The sequence below is a fragment of the Aphelocoma coerulescens genome, chromosome 28 (genome assembly GCF_041296385.1).
Source record: "Aphelocoma coerulescens isolate FSJ_1873_10779 chromosome 28, UR_Acoe_1.0, whole genome shotgun sequence".
Classification (NCBI taxonomy): domain Eukaryota; kingdom Metazoa; phylum Chordata; class Aves; order Passeriformes; family Corvidae; genus Aphelocoma; species Aphelocoma coerulescens.
In genome coordinates, this window is record NC_091041.1 from 6497343 (window position 1) to 6522644 (window position 25302).

At 52.4% G+C, this 25302-nt stretch overlaps 1 protein-coding gene across 3 annotated transcripts in view; it reads left to right on the plus strand.

Moving 5' to 3' along the window:
- The first annotated feature begins 519 nt into the window (after positions 1-519).
- SBNO2 (strawberry notch homolog 2) overlaps positions 520-25302 on the plus strand; it is a 47043-nt gene continuing 22260 nt past the window's right edge. Inside the window, exons 1-5 of one of the 3 annotated variants that reach the window (XM_068996843.1) lie at positions 520-611; positions 7150-7376; positions 8679-8758; positions 13453-13576; positions 24700-24864. In XM_068996843.1, the coding sequence (XP_068852944.1) occupies positions 7257-7376; positions 8679-8758; positions 13453-13576; positions 24700-24864 (489 nt within the window). In that variant the 5' untranslated portion in view covers positions 520-611; positions 7150-7256. Of the gene's footprint in view, positions 612-4475; positions 4667-7149; positions 7377-8678; positions 8759-13452; positions 13577-20670; positions 21027-24699; positions 24865-25302 lie in introns of those variants that run through there. The other 2 variants (XM_068996844.1, XM_068996845.1) reach the window with 2 other exon arrangements.

The window sequence follows — 25302 nt, forward strand, 5'->3', positions numbered from 1 at the left end:
GGCTGCTCCAGGACTTTGTTTTCCCTCCCATTTCCACCCCATCCCGGGACGGATGGATCCATGTGGAACACAAGGCGAGCGCTCCGGCTCCGCACTGGTCCAAAGGCTGTGGGAAGGGGCCGTGCCGGCGCCCACGCGAGCCCCGGGCCCAGTGTGGGCCGGGACCCGCCGCTCTGGGGGCGAGGGGCCGGGCGGAGGAGCCGCGGCCCCGGGCTCCCTCTACGCCGGGGGGTCCTTCGGCCGCGGGCCTCTGCCGCTCTCCGGGGCCACTTCCCGGCGCCGCGGGGCTCGCTGCCCGTTCACCACCCGGGGCCGCCGCGGAGACTGGGTTCCGAGCCCTGCCTCTCCTGCTGCCCGGTTCCCCTGGAGCCCGTTCTCGCGCTGCCTCACTTCCCACCGCCCCCGGCCCGCTACCCCCGCTCCCCATCGCCCCCGTTGCCCGCTGCCCACTCCCGGTTTTCTCCCGCTCGCCACCGCCCCTTTCCCCGGAAGTTCTGTGGCTTTTCCAACATGGCGGACCCGGAAGCGGCGCCAGGCGGCGGCGGCCGGGCGGGAGCCTGAGCCCCGGAGCCCCCGGGACCCCCGGCGCCCCCCGCGAGCCCCGGACACAGGTAAGGGCCGCCCGCTCGCTCCCCCCCCGGGGCCCGCGGGTTCCTTTTCCCCCAGCCCGGTCCCTCCCTGGGCGGGGGCCGCAGGCCCGCTTGAGACGGGCTGGGGGCTTCGGTGGGGACGCGGTCCCCGGCCGGGCCTGTCCCGGGAGCGGTCGGTCGGTGCCGCGGGGAGTCCGGGGGCTGCGGGGCGCGGGCCGGGCCGGGAGCAGCCTGTGGAGGCGGCAGCGCCGGCCCCGCTCCCCCCGCGCTTTGGCCGCCCGTGTCCCCCACGCGTGTCCGTCCCGCGAGTGGAGCGGGGCCGGGGGCGCTCGACGGGGGCCGCTCGGGGCTGTGCCGGCACCGGCAGCGCGTGTCTGCATCGGAGAGAACCGGAGATGCTGCGGAGCCTCTGTGACCCCGATCCCAGCAAAGCCCAGACCCCTCCAACCCTGTCCGAGCCGGGTCCGGACAGGGAATTGCCCCGGCACAGCCGGGGTGGCCACAGCCAGCGAACCTTCATGTTTCTGGTTCTCTCTTCAGCTGCTTTTCCACGGTGCGCTGTAAAAACTGCGCAGCAATCACAGAATCATGGAATGGTTTGGGTTGGAAGGACCTCAAAGCTCATTCAGTTCCACCTCCTGCCATGGGCACGGACACTTTCCACTATCCCAGGTTGCTCCAAGACCCGTCTAACCTGGCCTTGGGCACTTCCAGGGATGCAGGGGCAGCCACAGCTTCTCTGGGCACCCTGTGCCAGAGTCTCACCACCACTCTCACAGGGAAGGATTTCTTAATATCTGATCCAAACTTCCTCTTTGTCAGTGTGGAGCCATGAATCCATCATGCACCGAGCTCCTGCTGTGGTGCAGCCCATACTGGCCCAATTCAGAGCCTCTGCAATAGGGAACCAGTGCTGTCAGACCATTAACTGGGCTGGTACCGGAGGCTTCACCTTATTAATACTAAAACTCCTCAGAGCAACCCTAAATTTCAGTGTGACAACTGTGGCTCCCCTTTAGCAGGCTCGATTTACAGTGAAAATGAGATGGGCTGGGTAGGGCAGGTCCTGCAGGTTCAGCACTGGCATCCCAAAGCTGGGATCCAAACCCCCCAGAGGGTTTTCTGGTCCTTGTACTGGCCCTGGGGTGAGTCCGGAGGCCCTGGGGTGAGTCCGGAGGCTGTGCCTCCTGAGGCTGTTCCTGCTGCACGTCATCGGAGTGTTGAGCTCGTCCTGAGCCATGCAGGAACGGCTGAACCAAGAGCAGCTGGTGTGGGAGCGTTTAAAGTGAAAAACGATGTGCTGATACTGTTGCTGTGGGGTTGGGAGTGCTGCATGTCCCGTTCAGCACTGCCAGGTTTTGCAGAGCTCCATAAGCTGCCAGCTGGAGCCTTTGGAAGCGTGAGCTCTGTTATCTCTGCCACTGGCTCTTTACTTGATGGGGGTCTGTTTGTTGGATGTTTAAACCCTCATTTTCCTAAAATAATCCTGTACCCGTCTCGTTCAAATGTTGCCGGGAGGTCTCTGCACAGGAGAAAACCACGCTGTGACTTGTCGCCGTGAGATTCTGGATCCTTCAGGAAACCCTTCCAGGCCTAATTGGGAGGTTTATACTCTCCTGAGACATTTTCCTGTTTAAAACTTAAAACTCCAAAGTCTTTTTTGGTTACACGATCGAGGTCTGCACAAGTGTGGGTGTGATCAAGGTGAACACACACCTCTCACGGAGCAGGTGCACACTGAGCCTGCCTTAAGGCTGCCCTGATCCGTAGGGAAGTTGGCTTTGATGTCCTGGAGTGGTTTTTCCACCACGAGTGGCTGCGTGTGAAACAGAACATCAGGACCTGCTCAGGTCCAAAGGGTTTCTCCCAAGTGTCTCCTGGGAGAGAAACTGGGGGAAAAAGGGTGAAGAATTTGGGACCTGAATTTTCCTGGCTCCTGACCTCACTTAGCCAAGTTCTTTGTGGAAGGGGAGCAGCCCCAGTGCTCCCAGTGCCTTGCTCAGGCTCTGCCCCAGGCTGGGGAGTGTCCAAACCCCTGTTTTTGGGAACATTCCATGCACCCAATGTCTGAGCACTGCCTCAGCCCTAGCTCTGCCTTGCAGGGATATGTTTGTAGTTTGGGAATGTTGGTGCTGGATGGGTGATCCTGGCAGGGCTGTGTTTCCTTTGGGAATGTCAGTGCCACGTGTGTGAGGGTGGGTGATTCCTGCAGGACTGTGTGTCCTTTGGGAATGTCGGTGCTGGGTGTGTGAGGGTGATCCTAGGTGGATTTACACAGGAACGTGCCGAGTTCCTTGTCAGAGCATGGGTGATTTTTGGGGAAGCATTTTTGCCCTGTCCAGAAATAGTCCTGTGTGTTCTCCCAGGTGGAAAAGCAGGGACAGGTGGAATCTACCTGTGGGGGACAGTTAATATTTTCTTGTAAAGGGGACTTTTCCCTCTGAAAAGCTGTATTTGATTGGTTTTGTCCTGTATGGTCTGAGTATCAGACGAGGAGCAGCGAGCACTGCTCTTCCTTTTCTCCCTTGAAACTCTGCTGTCCTTGGAGGGCAGGTTTGTTCTTTTGCCTGCACCACCACAGCTCTTGCAAGAACCTCTGGAATGATCCAGATTTGTCTTCCCTTTCCTTACAGACTAATTCCCACAGCTAATCGGTCTCATGGGTTGTTCCACGCTGCAGCTCTGCATTGGCTTGTGGTGCCCAGGTGATGCCAGGGTTTGCCCTGGTGCCTGGCAGTGCCATGCCCAGCTCCAGAGCTGCAATGCCTGTGTCCCAGGAGCCTTTTCCATGCTCAAAACATTCAGGAGATCAGGGTGGCTCAAAGTGCCGACTTAGGATGCCCTGAAGCGATTCCGTTTTCATCACCCATAATATGTGTTTTCTGCTGTGGTGTTCTCCTTTGCGCTGGTGACGGGACCGAGTCCTATTCCCATCTGCTTGTTTGGTCTAAACTTCCCAAAAATACGTCAAGGAGAAGCATGAAAGAGGAACTTGAAGGTGCCTGGGTGCTTGAGATGTAAAACTGGCTGTTCAGAGTTCCGTAGTGTTGAGTTCCCATTTCTTTGGGGCCGTTGCATCCTGACTGCATCCCGCAGTCATTGTATCCCACAGAATTCCCTCCAGCTCTGGTGGGTGCCCCGGCTGGGGGCTCATGAGTGGATAGAGCAGGGTGGGGACACTTTGGGGCTCCCCTTCTTCTCCGCAGGGGTAAGGAGGGTGAGCGGAACTGATCCCTGAGCAGGAGGAGGAGCAGGATCACATTCCCAAGGTGTTTTTGTTGTTCCCAGTGCGTGGTAATTCACGATCGGCAGGTTTAGCTCCGGCTGCTCCTGGCATGTCTGTGGGTTCCTGGCTGTCTTCCTTTAACGGAGGCAGTTTAAAATACACCAACAAAGGCTGGAACACAACAGGAGGAAGTGCCGGTTGCCTTTACTGGGTTGTTTTCACCTCTCCTGATCGTAGTTATCAGTGATCCAAGTCCTCACCCCCGGCTCTGTCCATCCTGGTTACTGCACAGCAGTTCTTTGTGTGTTCCCAATTGGAATTTTCCTGTTGGAGCACTGGTCCGAGAAATGCCTGAAAAGCTCAAGCTGTTAAAAGCTGAAATTTGTGCTCTGTAACCTCCAGACATGATGAATTCCAGAGGAATTCCAGGCTGGAGCTGCCCTTTAGTGCCTGTGCTGACAGCAAACCTTTAAGCAAAGTGTTTGGAATATTGAAACTGTCCTGGAGCTCAGTGATAGGATGAAATCACTCAGGGGCTTCGTCATCCTGTGCAGGGAGCTGCTTTCACTTTCAAACCTGGGCTGCCTGGCCAGGAAGGAACACGTCGGGTCCAGTGGGATTTTTAGTGCCCTCCCTCTGGATCTGGGGGATCGCTGCTCTTCCATAGCGCTGCTGCAAGAAAACGTGGTTGAAGCTGGTCTCTGTGTGCTGTTGCTGCTGCTGTGGGCTGGGCTTTCCTCTCTCAGCCCTCTCCCAACACGAATGCTGGGACCGAGTGCTGGGACCGGGAGCCTCGTCTCTGGGGATTTGCCATAACAGCGGAAGCTGCTGCGTGGTCGGAGTATGTTTGGTAAGAGAAGTGGTGGAAAAACACTTAAAAAGTTTGCTGTAGCGGTTCCCTGGCGTGTGGGCCTTTGTGTTATCAGTGTTTATTGTCACAGCAGCAGGATGGGAAGTGGAAGCACTTTGGAACTTGCTGATTTTTATGGTTTTCTGTGATGTAGCTGCCTGGAGGAATGGCAGGACAGGCACACTGAGGGCTGCTCCCACTTCTCTGTTCTGGTGCTGGGTGTTATGCTGCTGTCCTCGGGCTCACGCAAGTCTCTGGATTTAGTGAGTTTTTGTTTCGTTTTTTCTTGGAACTTGGGTGTGTAAGCGGGACAGCAGCCCCTGGCACTGGAACGTGAGCTCGGAGTAAGAGCTGGGCCAGCCTCCACGTTCATCACCTGGAGCCCATTTTGCAGCACAAAGCTTTGGCAGGTGCAGGTTGGATTTTGGGGTGTCCAGCAAGTGCTGGTGCTGTTCTCCTGGGATAAGGAGTTTCCTCAGCATCCTCCAGGACTGAGACATGGCTGGAATGGTGCCATCTGTAGAGTGAGCTCTTGGTGCTTCTTTTCCCCCCCTGTTCTCAATGCTTGGATGTATTTTGCAGTTGCACTACAACTCCCCACAAACCAAGGCCCAGAGCATTCCAGCTTTCTTGCAAAGCAGTTTTCCTTTGTTTTGCCAGTGGGCTGTGATCTGTTGTGCAGGAGTTTTCTTGGGGAGCTGGTGCTGCTTTAGAGGCAGGCTCTGCTCTGCAGGGTCCACCAGTGAGATCTGGTGGTGTGAGACACGAGCTAATGCAGAGCAGGCACAGAGGGATTCTGATATTGATTTTACCCTTCCTAAGTTCCTTTGGATGTGTAAGTAAAGCTGTATATTTGCTACAGCTCTTACAGGAATCACTGCTGTTGATTTCCTCTCAAAAGCTGTTGCAAGTAGGGGAAAGAAAAAAAAGTAAAGTGGCAAAACCCCTGAAGTCTGGTGTAAGGAAGAGTCACAGGGTTTTACAGATACCAGAGCAGCCGGTAGCATTGACCCTGAGATCAGCAAACCTCAGCCCTGCTTGGGTACAGCTGAGCAGGAGCTGAAGGGAATCTTTTCAAAATAGGAAAGGGAGACCTTCTCCCCACAAACCCCTTCCCCCCAAACAATCCCTCTGGGAGCTCTACACAGCATTCCATAGGTGGGATGTGAATGCTGAACTCTGCTCTTCACCCAGAAGTTCCTCAGAACATGAGAGCTTCTCCTGTGACTCCACCACGGGATCGGTGTCCGGGCTCAGGGGTCCTGGCTGGTCCCTGTGGGCCCTGCAGCCCCCACATGAGCCCTGCCCAGAGGGCACTGCTGGCACAGCTGCGGCACCACAGGAAGGCAGAAAGAGTCACTAATTTCACTTTCCATTGCAAACGCCACAGTCATTTTGTCCACCGCAAGGTCACTTATTTTTAAAGGGCCTCGGAGTCAGAAATGGCTTTTCAAAAATATTCCTTGTAGCACACAGTGTCTCCTGAATGAACACAGGTGGCTCTTTTAAATTACAGCTTTGTTCTGTGCTCTGTAGGTGTTGTGTGTGGCTTGATTGCTCCAGCCAAAGGTTTTGGCCACTTTGATTTACTCAGATTCTGGGGAGGGTCAGGGAGGGCAGAAAGGGGCAAAGAAAGATTCGGTGGAAGTAAAGACATCATGGATGCTTTTCTCTGCTCCTCTGGTTGTATAGGTTGCTTTCACCATCTCTTTTTTATTTTAATCCATTAAATCCTGTTGGAAATTGGTTTCCTTTGGGATTATGGAGAATTTAGAAGAAAATTAATCAGTTTGGAGGTTTTGACTGAGAAGCTGCACTGGAGGCAGCATGTTACTGTGAGGTTAATCCTGCTAGGACAATGTTCCTGTGTTGGATCCGCTTTTGCTGGCAAAAGGGAAAGTGCCAGAATCTGATAAATTCAGGAATTTCTAGCATTAATACTGTTAATTTCAAATGAGTAACAGGGTCTGATTTGACTGGTGTGGGAAAGGTCTTTGTGCACAGAAACATCTGCCTTGGAACTGGGAAGACCTCAGTGTGCCATGGGGTGGGAGACGAGGGTTCACTGCTGGCTCAGCGGTGTCCCACCTCCAGAACATATTTTCGGGAAAAGAGGCAATTTGGGGGAATTGATTACCATGAGTTTGCACACGAGTGCAGAGTCTTCTCACACATTAGATAAGAAAATTCCTCAGGCCAAGCCCAGCTGTGTTTGCAGCGACTCAGGTGATCTTAGGGACCTGCGGGGCTCCTGTGGTGTGAAAGGCAGGAGAGGTGTGTTCCAGTTCCAGCCTGGGTGAATTCCAGGTGTGGTGGTAATGGAGAGCTCTGTTTCCCATAAAACCCTCTCTTTTCTGAAGAGGCAGCAGCATTTCACAGGCTGGTGGCTGTTTGCTCATCTCTCAGCTATGTTTAAGCTTACAAGTGTTTTTTTTTTTCCCACCTCCCCTTTCACAAAACCTAAATGTGCCTTTCTTTCCCAGCCCCAGGACATGGTGCAGGGTGAAGAGCACAGATAAAGACTCTCCCACCACTCACTCCACAGCCTGTCCCACCATCCTGAGGACTCCATGCGGCAGGACACGGGCTGATGCCCTCAGCTCACCCCGCCATGGATGGGGGGAACAGCTTCCCACAGCACCAGCAGCCGGGCGATGCTGTCTGCGGCATCCCCGGCCTCCACTCCCAGCTCGTCGTGCCGGACGTGGAGGTGAGGCCCTGCAGATCCCTGGGGAGGAGGAGGCTGTGCCCAGGAGGGGTCTGGGCAGAGCAGTCTGGCCTGGTAGATCCTGGGAATTCTGGTCCGTGTTTACAGCAGCGATTTCCAGACTTCCAGGCAGCTGTGCAGGGGCGTGTGGGATCGATTGGAGGGGTTGAGGTTGAAGTGGGGAGGGAAAAGCAGAGCTGTGATTAAAACAAGGCCTCTCTGAAAGCTGCCGGGTGGCAGCTCCTTGGGGAAGGACTGAAGAGTGGGCCCAGGGTTGCAGACCTTGTTCCTACCCCAGCACATCTCTCCCAGACGTGTGAATCTGTGCCCGGGTCCAGCTGTCCCTGTTTCCAGAGCAGCAGAGATAAATAAGTTGTATTTGTCCTGATATAGCTGCTAAAACCAGACCAGGTCCCTGATGCATTTGTCCAACAGGGCAAAAAGCAAACCCTGTCCCAAAATAGCTGACGTGTTCCTGGAGTTTTCTCCTTCCGTTTCAAATTCTGGAATGTGTCACATGCAGGGACACAGAGGTTCAAGCGAGGCCCAAGTGCCTGTTGCTTCAAGTACAAGGTTTCATTGCTTTGGGCACACGAAGAGCAGATTAAAGGCTGCTGTGGAGTTGAGTAAGGAGATAACTGTGTTCTCTCCCTGGTTTTATTGGTCTGAGCTGAGCTAAGAGCTTCCCGTTAATTGGAGACTGTTCAAGGAAGTGTGAAGACAAAAGGCACAGAAGGACATTTTTGGGTGTGACCTCTGCCAGCCGATTTCAGGTTATTTGGTTGGTGCTGACATCCCACAGAGACTGAATTATAGAATCATGGAATCACTGAGGTTGGAAAAGACCTTCAAGGTCACCAAGTCCAGCCTGTGACTGATCCCCACCTTGTCACCAGATCAGAGCGTTGAGTGCCACATCCAGTCCTTCCTTGGACACCTCCAGGGATGGGGACTCCACCACCTCCCTGGGCAGCCCCTTCCAGTGCCTGATCACCCTTTCCACAAAGAAATTCCTGCTGTCCAACCTGAACATCTTTTGGCACAGCTTGATGCCATTTCCTCTTGTCCCTTCAGAGTGTCCAGTGAAAGGGCTGAGGAAGGGGACTGACCCTGGTGACCATCTAGGGACAGTGGTAGGGGAGAGCTTCCAAAGCTGAAACTGGAGTCCTACTGGGGAGATGAGGAGCCACCTCTGCCTCTGGGAAGCACTGAGGGAGGGAAGCCATGAGCCTGCCCTCAGACCTGCAGCCCCAGGTAGCGGTTCCAGGCCTCTGCTGCTCTAACTGTTGTGCCTTCTCCTTGCAGAATTCCATGCTGGCCGCCGACTCATGGAGTAGCTGCTACCCAGTCTCTTTCCCAACCTCGTCTTTCCCAAGTGAAAACCAGTGAGTGCTGTTCTCCTTTGTCTAATCCCCTCTGCTCATGCACACCCCGTGATTCAACTGTTTCTTTACTGCTTTCCATGTTTACCTTATTTCACGATCTGATGGGGAAATAATTGCATCACTCACTGATCTTGTGGCGTTTCAGACACTGCTGCAGCTTGGAAACAGCAGCAAACAGCTTTTTGTTTTGAAAAAGGAGAGAAAACCTTTGTTTTCTGGTAAACTTGGAGGCTGCAGTAAGGGAGGAACAGCCTTGGTTTAGCCTGGATTTGTAACACTAATGGAATTTTTAACAGATCCTGCTGAGCAAACACAGTGGGCAGTCTCTAGCTTTGCACAGATGCGGAGGAAGGTGTTACCTGTACCAGGTGTCAGGTTTCTGGTGAAGTTAAAATCCTTTGCCGTGTCACTGGAAGCGACTGACTCTAACAGCCATGTCATGTCTACACTGAAAAATGTTGTTTTCCATTTTCCCTATTTACAATGAACCTCCATCCTGGATCACAAGGTGGGATATGACAAATGTTTGGACAACATAAAGTGGCCTTGTGCCATCACTGTGACTTGGATGGGGACTCTGGTGAGGCTGGAGGTTTGGAGGCTGATCCATGCCTGCCTCTGTCTCTGTGAATCCAGGGAGTGGCACGGATACACAGGATGTGTTCTTTATCTAGGTCAGAGGTGGGAGGAAGGAGAATTGAAAGAAGCAGAACTTGACATCCTGAGCTAGCAACTGTGTCCCAGGTGCCTGGAATTAAACTGGGGATTTAGTGTAACCTCCCTCCTGAAGGGATTTCGGCATCTTCATGGTGGGATCCCTCCCTGTGAGGGTGTGAGTTCCAGGAGCAGTGAGGATCAGCCCCTCTGTCAGGGGGACGACGGGACTTGTGTCCCTGTGTTGGTTCTGCTGCCCCAGTGGCCCCGGTCCCCTCTGGCCACAGCAGGAGCTGCCCAGCAGCACGGGGTGAATGGACAGGGCAGTTCCCCATGAGGGGGTACCAGAAGCTGCCCCACAAGGTGCTGAGGGAGCTGGGCTGTGCCAGCTCCTCCCCACAGGAGACTTCTCAGATCCATTCAGGCCCTTTGCTCTTGGCCAGCCTGGCTGATTGGAAGGGGCTGTGCTTTTTGAGCAGGATTCCTGTAAATTACACGTAGTGAATCCTCCGGAGAGCTATAACAGAATTTCTGTTTTGCTGCATCGAACCACAAGATTAGATTGTGTTTATCTATTGAGTTGAGTTTTTGTTTTTTTTTCCTTGACCATTTGTTCTGGTTTTGCCCCTCACTCTCTTCCTGTTTGGTGCTGCTCATATCAGCGCTGCCGGGAACGTTACAGCCTGATCCTGCAAGGACATGCCTGTGTCTGACACAAACCTGGAGTTGCTGCCTTTGCTGGAGTTACTTCTGGAAATGAGGCCCATTGTAGTAATGATTTGATAGGGAATGATTTAGCCAAGGCTGCACCTTTAGCTTCCTGTTCTTCATACCCCGGGAGCTGTAAAAATCACCTTTCAGGTGAGATTTTCCATATCTGCATTTCGTATTAAAGAAGTCTGTGCTTTTTGTATTTGAAAATGGCACTGACTCTGTTTTAGGTGGATTCAGAGTGAGGGGGTTACAGGTAGGAATCCTGAAAGGATTGGAAACACTGAAAAGTGGGATTTTAAAGGCAGTTGTAATTGTAGCCCATGCTGTAACACAGAAAAATGCAGCTGGCATTGGAGGTGGTGCACGCTTCTCTTCACAGTTGTTACAGAGAAATCTCATTTGCAAGTGGCTGTGTTTGGACAGGGCTTATTCTCATAGCAACATCTTTATCCTGAAGCAGGTTTTTCCTGTTTCCTTTCAGGAGTTCACTTTCATGCTAGGGAATTTCTTTAGAAGACCCCAAACGTGGCCTCTTTGGTTCAGATTTTCTTAACCTGACAAATGTCAACAGTGTATTAAACCTCTCTGAAAGAACCAGGGGGGTTCAGGGCTCTGAAGAGCAGTAGCTCAGTTCTTTTTTGAGGAAATTATCCCTGCAGAGCTCAGCTTCCCTTGCTGCTGGAGGCTCAGCACATTCCTGGCTGGGGGGTCTGGGACAGCCCCGTTGCGCTGTGGGACGAGGTGTCACACAGCTATAGCAAAGTTTTGTCCCCAGTTTCCCAAACACACGACCCCTTTTCTTGCTGTTTTCATGCCCCGTTCCACCTCTGCATGAAGCATTGCTTGCTGAAATAGTAAAGCAAGCTCTGAAAAACATGGATTGGTGTCTGATGGGGAAGGAAAGTGCCGGGCTGGTGCTGAGGCAGCCCGTGGCCTCTCGGCTCTCCACTGGCCTGAGATGTGAAGTTTGTGTGTCTGAGTGGAGGACAGAGGATGGAAGCTGGCCAAAACACACATGGGAGGTCTCAGAGAAGTGCTACTGTGGGCCCAGAAGGGCTTTGGATGCATTGGGTCACAGATGAGCAGCTGGAATGCAGCGGAATTGGGACGGAGCATTCCTCTCTGGGCAGCTGGTGCGATTAAACCAGCATAAATTTCCTTCCTGGAATGGTTTTTAGTTGTCCAGTGAACCCCCTCGGCCTCTGAGGGAAGCTGATGACCCACAGTAGCTTCCATGGAGCAGTTTGCCAGGAGCTAAGCCCTGGAGAGGCTGAGCAGGTGAGGACAGGGCAGTTTGCTGTGGGCTGTGTTCACACTTTGGCTGTGACAGGGTCACTGACCTGATTCTTACAGTTAAAAGTGTTTTTGTCCCAGTTTAATTCAAGCGAGCTTGTCAATGGCTCTGTGCCAGCCCTGCAAATGAGGGGGAACAGCTTTGAGTTCTGACTCAAGGGGAGGTAAAGCCCAGCTCCAAAGGTACTGATAGGATTTGGGGGCTTTCCAAGGAGGGTCTCGGAGCGGTGCCCGGAGCTGCTGTGGGCTCTCCCTGCAAGCTGAAGGAATCAAGTGCATCTCACACGGACAGATTGAAAGACCCAAGATTAAAGGAAACAAAATACCAACCAGAGCTGGTCATTCCACAACAGGCCAGGGAGGTTGGGGCTCTCTTGGTCTCCTTCCCGTTACCTTGACTGACCCTTGTCCAGGCCACAAAGTGCCAGGGAAACAGGAGGGGGTGTTCGCTTTTCCAGTAAAAATAGTTTTCCTATTCCTTGGTTTGTTCATTGGCACTGGCCAAGCTCTGTCCTCGTGTGAGAGACGGCGAGACCACAGTGGCCTCGACTTGAAAGCCTTTTAAACCAGCCTTTTCCTGTGTGGAAATACATTCATTCCCAGAATTTATGCCCAGATTTTAATTTCCTTGGATGGATTAGGAGGAGCCGACAGTCAGGGCTGGACTGTGGGAGCTGGGACGTGCAGGTGTGTTCACACAGGGTCTCAGGTGTCTCTGCAGCAGGTAAAGCCATGGCAACACTGAAAAGAAGGAGCTGTTCGTTTTTGAGGATATTATCTTTAGTGATGGGAAACGAGCAGGAAAAACATATTTATCAGAAGAGATAACTGTGTTTGCACATAAATCCGCATGTAAATGTTCACTGAGTGTGTTAACGAGCTGCTGGTGCCACACATGGCACCTTAATTGCTTAATAATCCTTTGGCAGCTCGGCATTTCCAGCTCCTGGGCAGGAGTTCTGTTCAAACTCCGTTTCTCCCTCCCCTAGCGCCCCGTTCAAGGTTTTGGCCGTGGCTTCTGTGACTCTGGCATCGGGGAGAATGTACAGCTCCCCACAAGAGGAAACCATCCAGCCGGGGTGGACATCCCGTGGCTCCAGCGCCCAGGGTGTCGGTGGCGATTGCCCAAGCAGGAGCACGGCCCCTTACGGCCCCTTACGGGAAGGATTACAAAGCACATTCCTCGCTCCTGCAGGAGAGGGAAAGGGCTTGTGCCTGTAATAGCAAACCAGGAGGTGGCGTGGAGCAGAGGCCAGCGGCTGCTCCTGGGCAGGAGGAAGGAAATTGGCTGCTCTTGTGCAGTTTTTGCCCCTGGCTGCCCGGAGGAAGCGGATGCTGGGCGCAGGGAGCAGGAGGAAGCTGGCATGGCCCTGCCCAGGAGGAGCAGGCAGCATCTTTGCTTGTTCCCTTCCTAGCTGGGCAGAGATCTTGCCTTTGAACTCACACCAGTCACATCCCTATTTCCTCTCTGTGTGGCACTTCTGTCTGTGTTTCCCTGTCGCCAATCCTTCTGTTCTGACCTGCCTTTGGGGTCTGTGAGCTGTGAACCCCCTGTCTGGGTGGGCTAACAGGGATGTTTCCCTATCAGAGCTGGTTTGTGGGGCTGTTCTGGGGGTTTTGTGGCCCAAACTGGCATTCAGGTATGATGTTTCCCTGCACTTCATGTGGTGTGACTGGCAGGTCCACCACACCCATCATGCTGGGACATCCCGGGGCTTAATTCTGCTTTGTCATCAGGGCTGAAATACTGGGTACTGTAGACCATTGTTATCTATTAAATCCTTCCTGGTTTACGCAAATTTCCAGGAGTTATAATCTTAATTCAGCTTTCTTACACTGCTGAGTTTGGGAAGTGGGATGGAATTGGGAGAGGTATTATTTTGCCATCTCTTTTCTGCATAATATTCAATAATATCCCTCTCCTGTCCTCTGTGACATCCCAGAGTTGCAGCTTCACAGCTGCTAGAGGCTGAAGTGACCTGAGAAATGCTGGGGACTGACATGGAGTAACCGCTTCTCCCATTTCTTTACAGGCAATATTTTAACCCCCCTCAGGATTTTTATATGGATTCCATCAGCAGACCACATTTCTTGGATACAAACTATGCAGCTGTGGACCCCACTGACTTCTTACCAAAAAATGGGGATTTTCCTCAGGTAAGTGCAGAGTTCCTGATGTCTTTGGGGGAAGAGGGTGCTTTGGAGTGCTGGGAGTTATTTTTCAGTGTTGCCTTACTGAGGGGAAAATGAAGAGATGGGCAATAAATTTGTCCAGCCCCAGACAGGAATTGTGTGCAATTAGGATCAATCCTCTGACACCAGGAATTGAAAGGTGTCTGCGGTTTGGTAGGAGCTTCTCTGTGGTAAAACTGCTTCTGTCTTTTAAAGGGATGTTTGGCATAAGCACTGGTGGCGCTGGGGATCTTGAACATGCTTCAGACACTTCAGTTATTTCCCTCCCAAAATGTTCTTGTGCTGCATGTGCTTCCTCACTGGTTACAAGTGGTGGATTCCTGAATAGTGAATATTTAGGGATTACATCAACTCAGTGCCCAACATTCTGAGAGTGGAGCCAGGTCAGTTTTTGCAGAACTGGAGTGTGGGAGGAATGAACAGTGACCCCAAGTCACTCTGAGGACCCAGAGCTCCCTCACCTCGGGGATCTCTCTGGGTGGGAAGGAGCTCTTTCCATGGAGGTTTGGGAATGTTGCACTGGTTTTGGCAATATCTTATGGTAAGATTAGTCAGTAAAAACTGCAAGTAGTTGATACGACAGAGCTGACTTTGGAATACAGAAGGGACTGGCTATATCCTTTCTAGGAATTAATACAGACATTGTGTCTGCCTGGGTATGTGTTAATTCCCCCCTCGTTGTGTTTTTGGTTTCTTGGCATGGCTAAAGAGAGGTTTTGACACTCCTCAGGGCTCTGATTTCTGCAGGTTTGAATGAGCAGGTGCTGGGGATTTGTGCTTTTTGAGGTGGCCTCTGGTGTGGTCCCCCCATCCAGCTCCACATGCCTCACGTCAGGGACCCACCTGGGCAGCCACTGGGCAGCTTCTGGTCAGGGTTTTCTGCCTGGATTAATAATTGAATCACAGGAGCATTGATCTCTGCCTCTTGCAGAATTAATTGTGGGAGGAACGAGGCAGAAAGGTGATCTCATCAACTTGTGAGACCATTTACCAGGCTGTGATGGACAGGGGAGAGGGGTCCCCGCCATAGGTCTCACCTCCAGGTCTGGTGGAGTTTGGCTGATGGGTTTAACAGGAAAAGGGCTTAATTATTTCTCTAACTTATGTATTTTCTAGTATCTCAGTGGTCGGTCAGCTTCATTCCCTGCTGCATCACAGAAATTGACCTCAGCCAGCTTGGAGGAGCAGATTTCTGGAGATTCTTTGTGAAAGGACATGCTTTGTGTTGGCTGGGTGTGAAAATAGCAGGAGGCTGAGACAAACCAGGTGTGAATGACCTCAAATGATTCCCAGAGCAATAAATAATTCTTGTGCTGCTCTCATCCTTTGGGAGAGGAAGCCATGGATGGGATTGAGGTGATTTTAGGCAAATGGGCTTTTGTTTGGACTCTTCTTTCTGTAGTGAGGCTGCACCTATTGCGAGGTGCCTGCAGGTGCTCTGTCCCCAGTATGGGCACAGCAAAGTGTCCTCTGAACCTAAGGCAGCCAGACCAGTTCCTTCACTGGGGTATTGCACCACCAGGTAGTGCCATGTGCATTCCCTCCAGGAGCAGAGCAGCTTTAGGGTGCTCTCCTGTCCTGTTCTATGGTTTGTCTGTGAGCCCGTGCTCTGGTCTCTGGAGATCCCACAGGTCACAGGGCACTGATGTGTCACCCTATGTGTGCTGAGAATCACTGAATGAGGCTTTGTTAGAGCTCTGTTTGCCAAGCTGAAGTTCTCTGCTGGAGTTGGTACCTCCAAGGGCTGGGGTGTGTCTGGAGCTCTCTGGGACTGAGGGAATGCTCTGTTATTTCACCTCTTGGGGTGGGGCTGTCTCTGGAAGAGGAATTTCAGGTGCCAGTCATCCTCTAACAGCTCATTCTGCAGTGTGGAGCCACATCAGCCTTACTGAATGCGCTCAGATTTGTACTTCCAAGCCCGCTGCATGGTCTCTTCTGGTGCTCTGTGGGATGAGGATGCACTGAGCACTGATATGGAAGTAATGGATAAACCCAGGGCTCTCTGAGCCACCAGGCATTGCTCATCCAGAGAAGAGCTGCAGATCTGCTCACAGGAGCCAGAGTTGGAGCCTGGCTCTGGTGGAACAGCAGGCCCTGAACTGGAGACAGTGGCATCAGTCTGGAGCCATCCAGGAGCATCCTGAAGCTTTTCCAGCCCTTTCTTCAGCAATGTTTTCCACTTTACTGATTTATCATTGTCCCAGATGCCAAATTGTTAAATATTAACATTTCATTTGGGAAGCTGAGACATGCCATCCAGGAGGGGTGGGAGCAGCTGGGTGGTTCCATCTTTCCAGGTGGCTGTACAGGAAAGTACCTGTCTTTTCCAAACTTTCCTGCTGCCGTGGTAGGAGTGGCAAGGGCTGCTCTGACTGTGCCAGACGGAGCAGTGGAGCCCAAGGGGAAACATGAGGAGTCTGCTGCAGGTGCTGGTAAGAGATTCCTGATCCAGTCTGGGGTCCTTGGGCAGGCAGAATTGATCAGGTGCTTGTGTAAGGACTTGTGCTGCCTCCACACATGGATACAGGCTGTTCTCTTGGCTTTGCTCTGGTAGCAGAACCCAGAATTTTGAGGAATATTGGAGAAGGATTTAAAAGGTCTAAAGAGCAAACGACTGACTGAGGCATTCGTATAGCAAACCCTTTTTGTTGGTGGCAGTGATTGTCCATGTGCCATAGGGTTTGGAGAGTGGGAGTTCTGGTCCTTTTTCCTCTGGCACTGACATTTCCTCCCCTCATCCTTCCATGTTTTCTTTTGGGGATCCTCGGCTGGACCTGCAGGGTGCTGACCTGGGGACACTGAGAGTGGGAATTGCCACATTTTCTAATGGCTCTGGGAGTTTCTCTGTAGTTGAACCATTCACCTCGCTGGGCAGGGAAGGTGCTTTGCTGCATGGCCAGAACAGCCTGATGTGAACTTGAACTTGTTTCCTCCACAATATTTTTGGGTTCTGGCTTGCTCCTGGGTGATTCATCCTTGCCGATCTGTTGGCATTTTTTATATAAACAAGCGGCTTGAGCGGAGGTTCAGAAAATAGTTCTGGGAGGCCACGTTGGGTCTGACAGCGTTTCTGGTCTTGGGAACTGTTGTCTTCAGCCACAGTCTCATCCCAACCACATGGTGCCATCTCCTTATGGAAAAGTCTACAGGCTGCCCACGTGTCCTTAGAAATCACAGTCCTGAGAGAAGCAGGGTTTGCTTTCTGTTGCTTCCCTCCCATCCTGCTGGTTATTCCTGCAGTCCCAGGTGCTGCTGAGTTGGGATCTGGCACTCGTGGGCAGTAGTTCTGCAAAGGCACTGTGGCCATGGCAGTGCTGTCTTGTGACACTGAGGGTGACAGCTGTTAATTACCACAATAAAGCACTGGATTCAGTGGGGTTTAACTTATCCTCGGGCCTGTGTTGTCCCTGTGAGCTGTATCTGTCCTCAGAGCCTTACAGAGTCAGAGAATCCTGCTCTAGGAGAGCGTTCCTGCCATGTAATGCCTGCTGCTCTTGGCTACCACAGATTTTTCTTTAACTTCACTGCCCTGGTCAGTTTAGAATCAGTTGAAATACAGACTCTGCCTAATTCCTCTGAGCTCTCTGATATCTCTGATGGCCTTCGCTGGCAGTTTGTGTTCCCTTTGCCTAATTTTGTATGACTTGTGGCTCCAGAACAGGACTTTGCTGAACACACAGAAACCTCCTCTGCTGACTTCATGTGCCCAGAGGTCCACTGAGAAATAAACCCATGAGGGGGAGCAGCTCCAGGGAAAGGGGAGCAGCTCCAGGGGAAGGTGGAGCTGGGGACATGGTGGGTGTGCAGGGGACTCTGCAGATCCTCCTTCTCCCCTCAGTGAAGCAGCTCTGGGTGTAAACGCTTTGGGAAGAACTCTGGTGCCCTTCTTAAAACGTGGGTTGTGCTTGGGCTGGAGGGAGGAGGTGAGGCCAGATGGATTTATCCTGTGGGCCAGGAGGAATTGGCTGCTCCCAGGCAGAAGTCACCTTCAGTAACACTTTAGGATGCAGTTCCAACCTTGTTTGATCTGCTGTGCTGGATGGGGGCTCCTGACCACACATGTTAATCATAAACCAGCCCTCTCCTCACCACCAGCCCCTTGCAGTCTCCTGTTAATCTTCCTTGTTAAAGCAGGAGGAGAAATTAACCTGCTCTTAAATAAAGTATTAATTTTTAGAAGTGCTTCAGCGCACAGAGCTCTGGTGATTTAGGAGAAATCAATGCAACAGTTATTAAATTATATGGAACACTTGGTTGTGGCTGAAACGAAGAGTTTCCTGGAATAAGAAACGTCCTGGAACTTGTGTTACTGTCCTGGAGTTATATCTACAGGGAACACAGACATTAAAATCCATTTGCGGGCAGTTACCTGGCTCTGAGGCCTTGGGAGAACAAGTGGCTTTGCGTGCTCGTGTCTTTGTTTCTGCACTGCAGGTTTGGGGTTTGGGCTGATGCAATAAGACTTTATAACCCCTCTGGGTGAGATAGCTGACACTTCCTGCATGCCTGGGGTAAGGAAAGTGAAGGCTGTGGTTATAACAACTCACTGTGCACTGACCAAAGGCTCAGGGTGCTCCAATTTAGGCACCCCGAGCTGGTTCCTAGGAGGAGGGGAGGTATAATTCAGCTATTGAGGTATAATTTGTTGCCAGTGGATTGCAGGAGCCTCCCGGGATGCCTGTGGCCCTGGGGAAGGGGTAAAAGAGCCCAGAGGGCTCAGATATCCCCCCCATTCCAGTCTTGACAGTTTTCATCTGTGTTGCTGCCTCCAAGCAGCGCTGTCCACTCTGGGCAGGAGGGGATGGAGATCTGCCTTCTGAGGTTCTTGGCAGGCGCCATTCCCTGCCTCCTCCCTTCCCAAAGCCAACAAAAGCGGGAAAAGCCGGTCTGAAACGCTCAGTGCTCTTAAAAGTGCTGGTAATAGAATCCAATAGCAGACCATGGGGACATGGTTTAAAATAGATGCTGTAATTCAAAGCAGAGTTGGTCTGAGTCAGGGGTGCAAAAAGTTCCCCAGCACAGCTGGGAGGGGATAAGTCAGACGTGAGTGCTGGAACAATCCTGCTTTCCTTGTCCCTCTCTGTCAGCACACGTGTTCTTGGATGAACTGTGGGGAGCAGGATTGCCTCTCCCCTCGGACAGGCTGGGAACATTCCAGGTGGTGGTTCCGTAGCGGTTTATCTTCCCCGTGGTGATTACACTGCTGTGGTCTTGCAAAATCAATGCAGCAGCCCTGGGTGTCTGTGCCGTGTTCCCGCTTCCTTCGGCAGCACGGGTCTCTTGTGTCTGCATTTTGCCCCACTGACAGGAAAGGAAGAGGAAATGATCCACCTGCTCTTCCAAAGGTTGCACGAATTGTGAGACCTCGATTGGATCTGGCAGGACGTAGTGGTTCAGTCAAGGTCGCGCAGCAAGTTGCTAATTAAGACATTTCAGAAATTAATTCGGCCTCTTCACTCCACACATGTCATTAAAGCACCTGCCCCACGGGCCAGCACAGCCTGCCCTTAAATACAGCAAACTCAGAGAAAAGCAGCCTTGAGAACCCTCAGCCTTTCCCCACCCTGAGCCTGCTGCCCACAGAAACCAAATTCTGTTGTCGCTGTAGTCCCTGCAGGATGTTCTGCTGGCTCTCAGGGAAGTGCTGCTTGCAGCCTCCACTGTGAGGTGAGATGGGTCCTGGGAACAGGGAGAACCCAGCAGATGCTCCAGCTCCTCCTGGGAGCTCCATCTGTGACCACAGACCCTGCCACAGCTGCAGTTGTGCAGGAAAAAGGTGTTTTTCTTTCCCGTTTCCTTATTGAATAAACCTCCTGGACTAGGTGTGTTGAGGATGGAATGTGGATCCTCGCTGTTGATGTCTCAGTCCCTGTGGAGCCGCAGCGCTGAGAGGGTTCTAAGCCCTTGGAAATGAGCCCTGCTGCAGATTTTTGCCCTGTGGGTGGTTTTCCAGCCTCAATACCTGGCGTGTTTTCCTTGGAGGGGCCCATCCTCCCTCCTCATCCGATGGCATAAAGCAGAATTCCCTCGCTCAACTCTCCCTGGAGGGCTTTGTCTGCTCGCCTCTCTGGCGGGCCTGCTGGGACTTTGTGCCTTCTTTCACTCCAGAGCTCTCTTTTTTTGAGAAGTGCCTCGTAAACATGGGATTTTCCAGCTGTTCCCGGCACAAGGCCCTGAGAGGAGTTGCCTCAGCAGTAACAGCCACAGCAGCAGGCATCAAATGCTGGCTCAAGTGTAGGACAGCCACGAGCTGCACTCCCTTGAAGCCGTGCCGTGGGTGCCTGGAAGGACTGGGAGCAGGGATGGAGAGACTTGGAGCAGTCAGGGCTCCTCTCCCTCCCTGTTGCCAGCACGTGCACTGCTGGGTCCGTGTGCTGCTGGGTTTGCTGGGCAAACTGGAACTGACCCCGCGGGCAGAGCCCAGCTCTGGGGCTGCCACCAGCCCTGCCAGGGAAGAGCAAACACGAGCCTCTTGCACCCAAAGCAAACACAACAGTTCCCAGGGATTTTCCAGAGGGTGGGGGGTTCTCTGGATTTCTTTCACCTCCAGTGGCATTGGAGGAGACCTTCCTTAAGCTTACGTCCCTTTTTAGATGTTCCCTTTTGTGCCTTTCTCTCTCCCCCGCCAGAAATTTGGCTTATTTCTGTTACCGAAACTGTTAAAGTTAAAAGGGACAGCCTTGGAAAGAAAAGGCAAGGAACGGTCCGTGGGAAATAACAGTGATCCAGGGAGGAAAGGGAAGAGAATGGGCCACTCCTTTGGATTTCTAAAGGCACGGTTTGGGGTGGGGCAGACACCAAAGACAAAGAGATGGCTTTTGGGGGGACACCGGCATGGGAATACTCCTCATGAGCTTTGTCACTTCGACCACATCATCCGAGCCCTGAAATCGGGAGGAGGGGAGTGGGGGGAGGAGGGCAGGACCCCCAGCCCAGAGCAGGGGCTGCCAGGGGGACAAAGTCTGGCATTGGGTGGCCGGGGAGGGGAGCTCGGAGCCCTCTGGCTCTGCGGAGCCCGGCGCTGTTTACTGTGCTCTGTGGTTGGATTACACCACGTACAGTAATTCTCCTCGCACTGCCAGTAATTTCACTGACTTACCAAGCAGGCATCATTTCCTGAAAGTCAGCCCTGGACTTAGAGGAAGTAAGAGCCCTCTCGTCGTGACTAAACAGTCTATGCAAATCTCCGGGTGCAGGACGGCTCTGCTGGGCCCTGAGTCTCCATTTTCCCTCCTCTGGCTGCTGCATGTTGGCTTTTAAAGCCCCCCGATGAGCCCCGGCCGTGAATGGACCTTTCTCCACTTTCCACTGAGCACCCTCCCCCTGCTGCTGCCTCCCGCGCCGACAGCCCCCCGAATGCTGCTCTAAAATGTCCCAAATGCAGTTCTGGCTAAAGTTCCCGTCTCTCTACAAGGTAAAACCTCATTTTTCCTGGGTTTTTTCCTCCTCCTCCGTGGAATTCCTCGTGCGTTTGGTCGCCAGGGCAGCTGCTCCCCAGGAGTTCTGCGGTGGCTGCAGAGTTTTGGGAGTGACACCTCTCCACGTTGGGTACCGGGAATAGATTTTTGCGTCCCAAAGACGTGATTTCTGTTTTGCTGGAAGCTGCGTTCCTGGTCGCTGAGTGTGGAATTTGGAGGGAAGGAGCTGTGTGAGGATCGATCCGTGTGTTTGTGTAGGTGTGATGGCTTTGAGTTGTTTTATTTCCAAAGTTGATGCAGGGTGCAGGAAGCAAGGGGAGCACCGTCCAGCCAGAGCTAAACCATCCACACTGACAGTTTATTGCCCCAAATTTAGAAAGATTTTGGGGTTTGGCAGCTAAAAGATTTTATGGTGATCGTCTGCAGCTGTTGATTCGGTCACTTCTGAATAATAATTTAATCTGTGACTTTTGAGGTGCAAAATCTCTCCTGGCTGGCAGTGTGGCTGTGGTTGTGGGTGTGTATTTGGGTATATAGATAGGGTTTTGGGTTTTTAATAAAACCCTCTCTTCACTTGGGTGCTCTGCAGTGCAGTCATCCAGAGCTGCTCTGCAGACACTGTTTCCTCAGTGTCTGGATTGTGAGAAAATAAACCATTTCTATTGATGGCTTGATGGGAAAAAAAATATTTTTAGGATGCTCGTTCCATCTGTATTTAGACTTCACCTGTTCTTTCATTATTTTTAACACTTTGTTTTGACTGAGGGAGCTGAGCTGTTCCCAGGGGCTTGGAGAAAGATCAAGTGTCTGGGCTGGGGTACCCTGATTTTTTTCCTGATCTTTTCTAGGAAGATAATTGTTTGATAATCTCAGTTTTTGGATAATGACAGGAGTACTGTGTGCCACAGCAACATCAGGTTTTCCCCTGCTCCGAGACCCACCTGCAGCTCTTCCTCCAGCTCTGGGTCCTTGGCCCAGGAGAGGTCTGGACCTGCTGGGGCCAGTCCAGAGGACGCCACAGAGGTGCTGAATTCCCGGAATAAGATTTATGTAAAGAACAGTTGCAGAAAAGTATCTGAAATAAAGATTCTGTGTGTCAGGACAACTTCCATCTGCTGCAGAAATTCAACTTCCACTGAAACAGAAGTGCTGTTACTGCAGAACCTCACGTTTCTAATGAGAAAAACTTCAAATTCTGATTACTCCGTCTGAAACAGGGACAAAATTACATGTTTCAAACCCCAGTGCCTGAGCTGATCCTGACCATGAGCTCTTGGTTGAAGTGATGGTCCTTCCTTTTCCCTGGGGAAGCCGGGGCAGCTGCTCCCGTTTGCAGCAGATAAACCAGCAGTGTGATTAGTCCAGGCATGGTTTGTGCTGGTTGTGGTTGTCCATGGCCTTGTGTTAAATGATTACCCTGGGTTTGATAAATTTACAGAGGTGGTGGTGGTGGAAGTTCTTGGGGCGGGGAATCTGGCAGGTGATTAACTTCAGTGCTCTTTAGATAATGCAATTAGTTAAGACAAATGGGAGGCTCTGGAAGTTCGTGACTAATGCCTCATAATTCTGGCAGAGGATGGGATCACTGCATCGCTTCCAGGAGGAGTATTGTCCTCCCTCTGCCTTGGGGGCTGGTTTCCTCTCCCCAGTTCAGCCCAGTGATGGGGCTGGAGTGTTCCCTGCAGATGGAAGGGGCTGGGTGATGTTTGCTGGGATGTCTCAGATTGTGTCATGAGGCTTTCCCATATCCCGGTATCCCATTGCTATTCCAGCCCAGCCCTTGCCTATTGTTGGGACCCCAGTGGCCACTCTGTGCTGCCCCACAGCCTCCCCTGCCATGACACAGGTGTGCAGATGTTTCCTCCTGCCCCAGCCTCTGTCAGTGCCCTTTGCAGGTGAACAAACCCTGCTTGGGAGTGTCTCAGCAATGGGATTGGGACCATCCAGCTCCTGCACAGGCCACTCGCTCTGGCCACGGCCAGACCCACTCAAGTGTTTTTCTGCTCTCTTAAGTGTGAAGGGGAGCTCAGAGATCCCTTAATTCCAAGGTGATAAAGCCGGGTGCCTGTTCAGTCTCTGGATGCCTTGATTTCTGGGTAATCCTAAAACAGACATAGAAATATCAGGAGCACGAGCTGCCTAGAAAGTGCTGCCCTCACTCCCTGAGTCTTTGGGTCCATCAGCTGGTAATTGAGGAATCCAAACTCCCCACATCACACCTGCCATTGCTGGAGTGCTTCCAGCATCTGCACTGATGGCTTCAGGGTTTAAACACTACAAGCCCATAACTTTTGATAGCAGTCGGGGGGGTCTGACCCAGCTCTTGGCCTGAAGCCCTTGGGAACAGCACAACCAGGCTCAGCTGCTCGTGGGTTTATGTCAGGCAGAGCTAAGTGACTTTTAAGAGTGTTTGGCTGCCTTTCTGCCTGTAGTGGGAAATTGGCCCTTTACTGGAAGTGAGCAGTGACTCCTCCTGTACCAGCCCCTGGCTCTGCTGGCAGCAGCTTGGTGGGTTACCCTGGTGTGCTCTGGCTGGGCTGTGAGGAACCACAGACCCACCTCTGTTGGCAGAGTCTGTGGGGCACCAAGACAGACCAAGTTTGTCTGTCTGCCCTTCCCTTGGGGACAGAGGTCTCTGGCCAGACCCGAGTGCTGGAGTTTGGTGCTGGGAGTATGTTGCTTTTAATTAACAGCAAAGTTTTTCTGCTTCAACAGAATTTGAAAATGCTCTTTGGTGTGGGAGGAGGGCTGAAGTGATGGGATGGAGCCGGGAAAGGGGCAGGGATCTCTGCCACAGTGAAGGATGAAGAGCAAGAAGTGCTTATCGGCTCTCGGTTCTTGCCACCTGATATAGGGAAACCAGACCAGGGCTTGATGTTAGGGAGAGGATTGATGGCTCTTTCTGAGCCAAAGTCTGTGTGACTCGAACCAACAGCATCACCGGGTTGGCACCAAATAAAACAGTTGCAAACCATACAGCCCAGTCACCAGAAAAAGAGCAAGGGCAGAGCCTGGTCGCTGTTGCTGAAGCACGTTCCTTGTCCAGGCTGGGGCTGGCCCTTGGGAAGAGGATTGGTGGATCTGCCTGGATTTACCTCGATTCAAATCCAGGTGACACCAGCACTCCTTCCCCTGCTCCTGGCAGCCTCGTGTGTGCAGAACCTGCCAGGGGGAGAGGTATGTTTCCCGCAGGCTCCAGGTAGTGTCGCATTGGAAATTGCAGTGAAACAGCCACGCTGTGATCTGGAGTAGCTGGGTCTCTGGGGGCCCCTGCACATGAATGAAATCCTCGAGTCCTTTGAGTTGGGCTGAAGCCTTTGCACCCCCTCAGCAGCCTTTTTTCAATCAAGCACAAAGTGGAGTTGAGCTATGCCTTGTTGGATGCTCCTCTCTCCCACTCCGTGTGCGGGGATGTGCACAGCCCGAGTCAGCCTTGACCGTGTACCCACACTCCTGGCTGGGGCTTTCCCTGCTTTTTCAAGAAACAGATTTTCAAACAGCCCCTCAGAGCATGTCCTCAGTTCCAGGTTAATTTCTGAGATCTGTGGAGCGCGAAGTAGCGGAGCCGCTCACTGAACAGCACGAAATTAGAACTTGCTGGCTGAGTGAGGAAGGAGCTCTATGGGTCTCATCCTGACTCCTCCAACCATGGCCGTGTCTCTGTTCCAGGATTCTTCATACCTCGATGAGCTCTCCAACAACAACTCCCTCTTCTCGTCCCCCGCGGATTCCCTGTCGGACATCGCGGATCCCAAGGACTTCCTGCCCGCCGACAGCCTGAACCACGTGCCAACACTATGGGATGTGAACACGCCGCAGCAGAACCAGATCGAGGTAGGGGCTGCTCCTTTCCCTTCCTCCCAGCAGACAGGAGGTACCTCAGGCTTCATCCCATGGGGGTTTCACCAAGGAATTGAGAAACCAACCCCGTTCCTTCAGGTGAAGTTTGAAATGTGATGATGTTGCTGTTACCAACTTCACTGCAGGAGGGAAGGGGTGAAGTGGTGGCACGTGTTTAGTTTCCTGAAGCAGGAGGGAATCCAGACACCCTCAGAGGGATTCATGCACTCTTCCAGAGTGCAGTGCAGGCAGGAGGAGCTCTTTCTCCTGGCAGCCGTGGCAGGTAGGTGCATCCCTAAAACATTCAGCAGGTCCAGGGTGCTTGGGAATGCTGAAGGGGTGGACACCAGGAAAACCACCCTGACGTGGATTATTAACTTTCCCCCCCAGCAGCACCTTTTGTTTGCCTTCTCCAGGGCAAATATTTCAGTA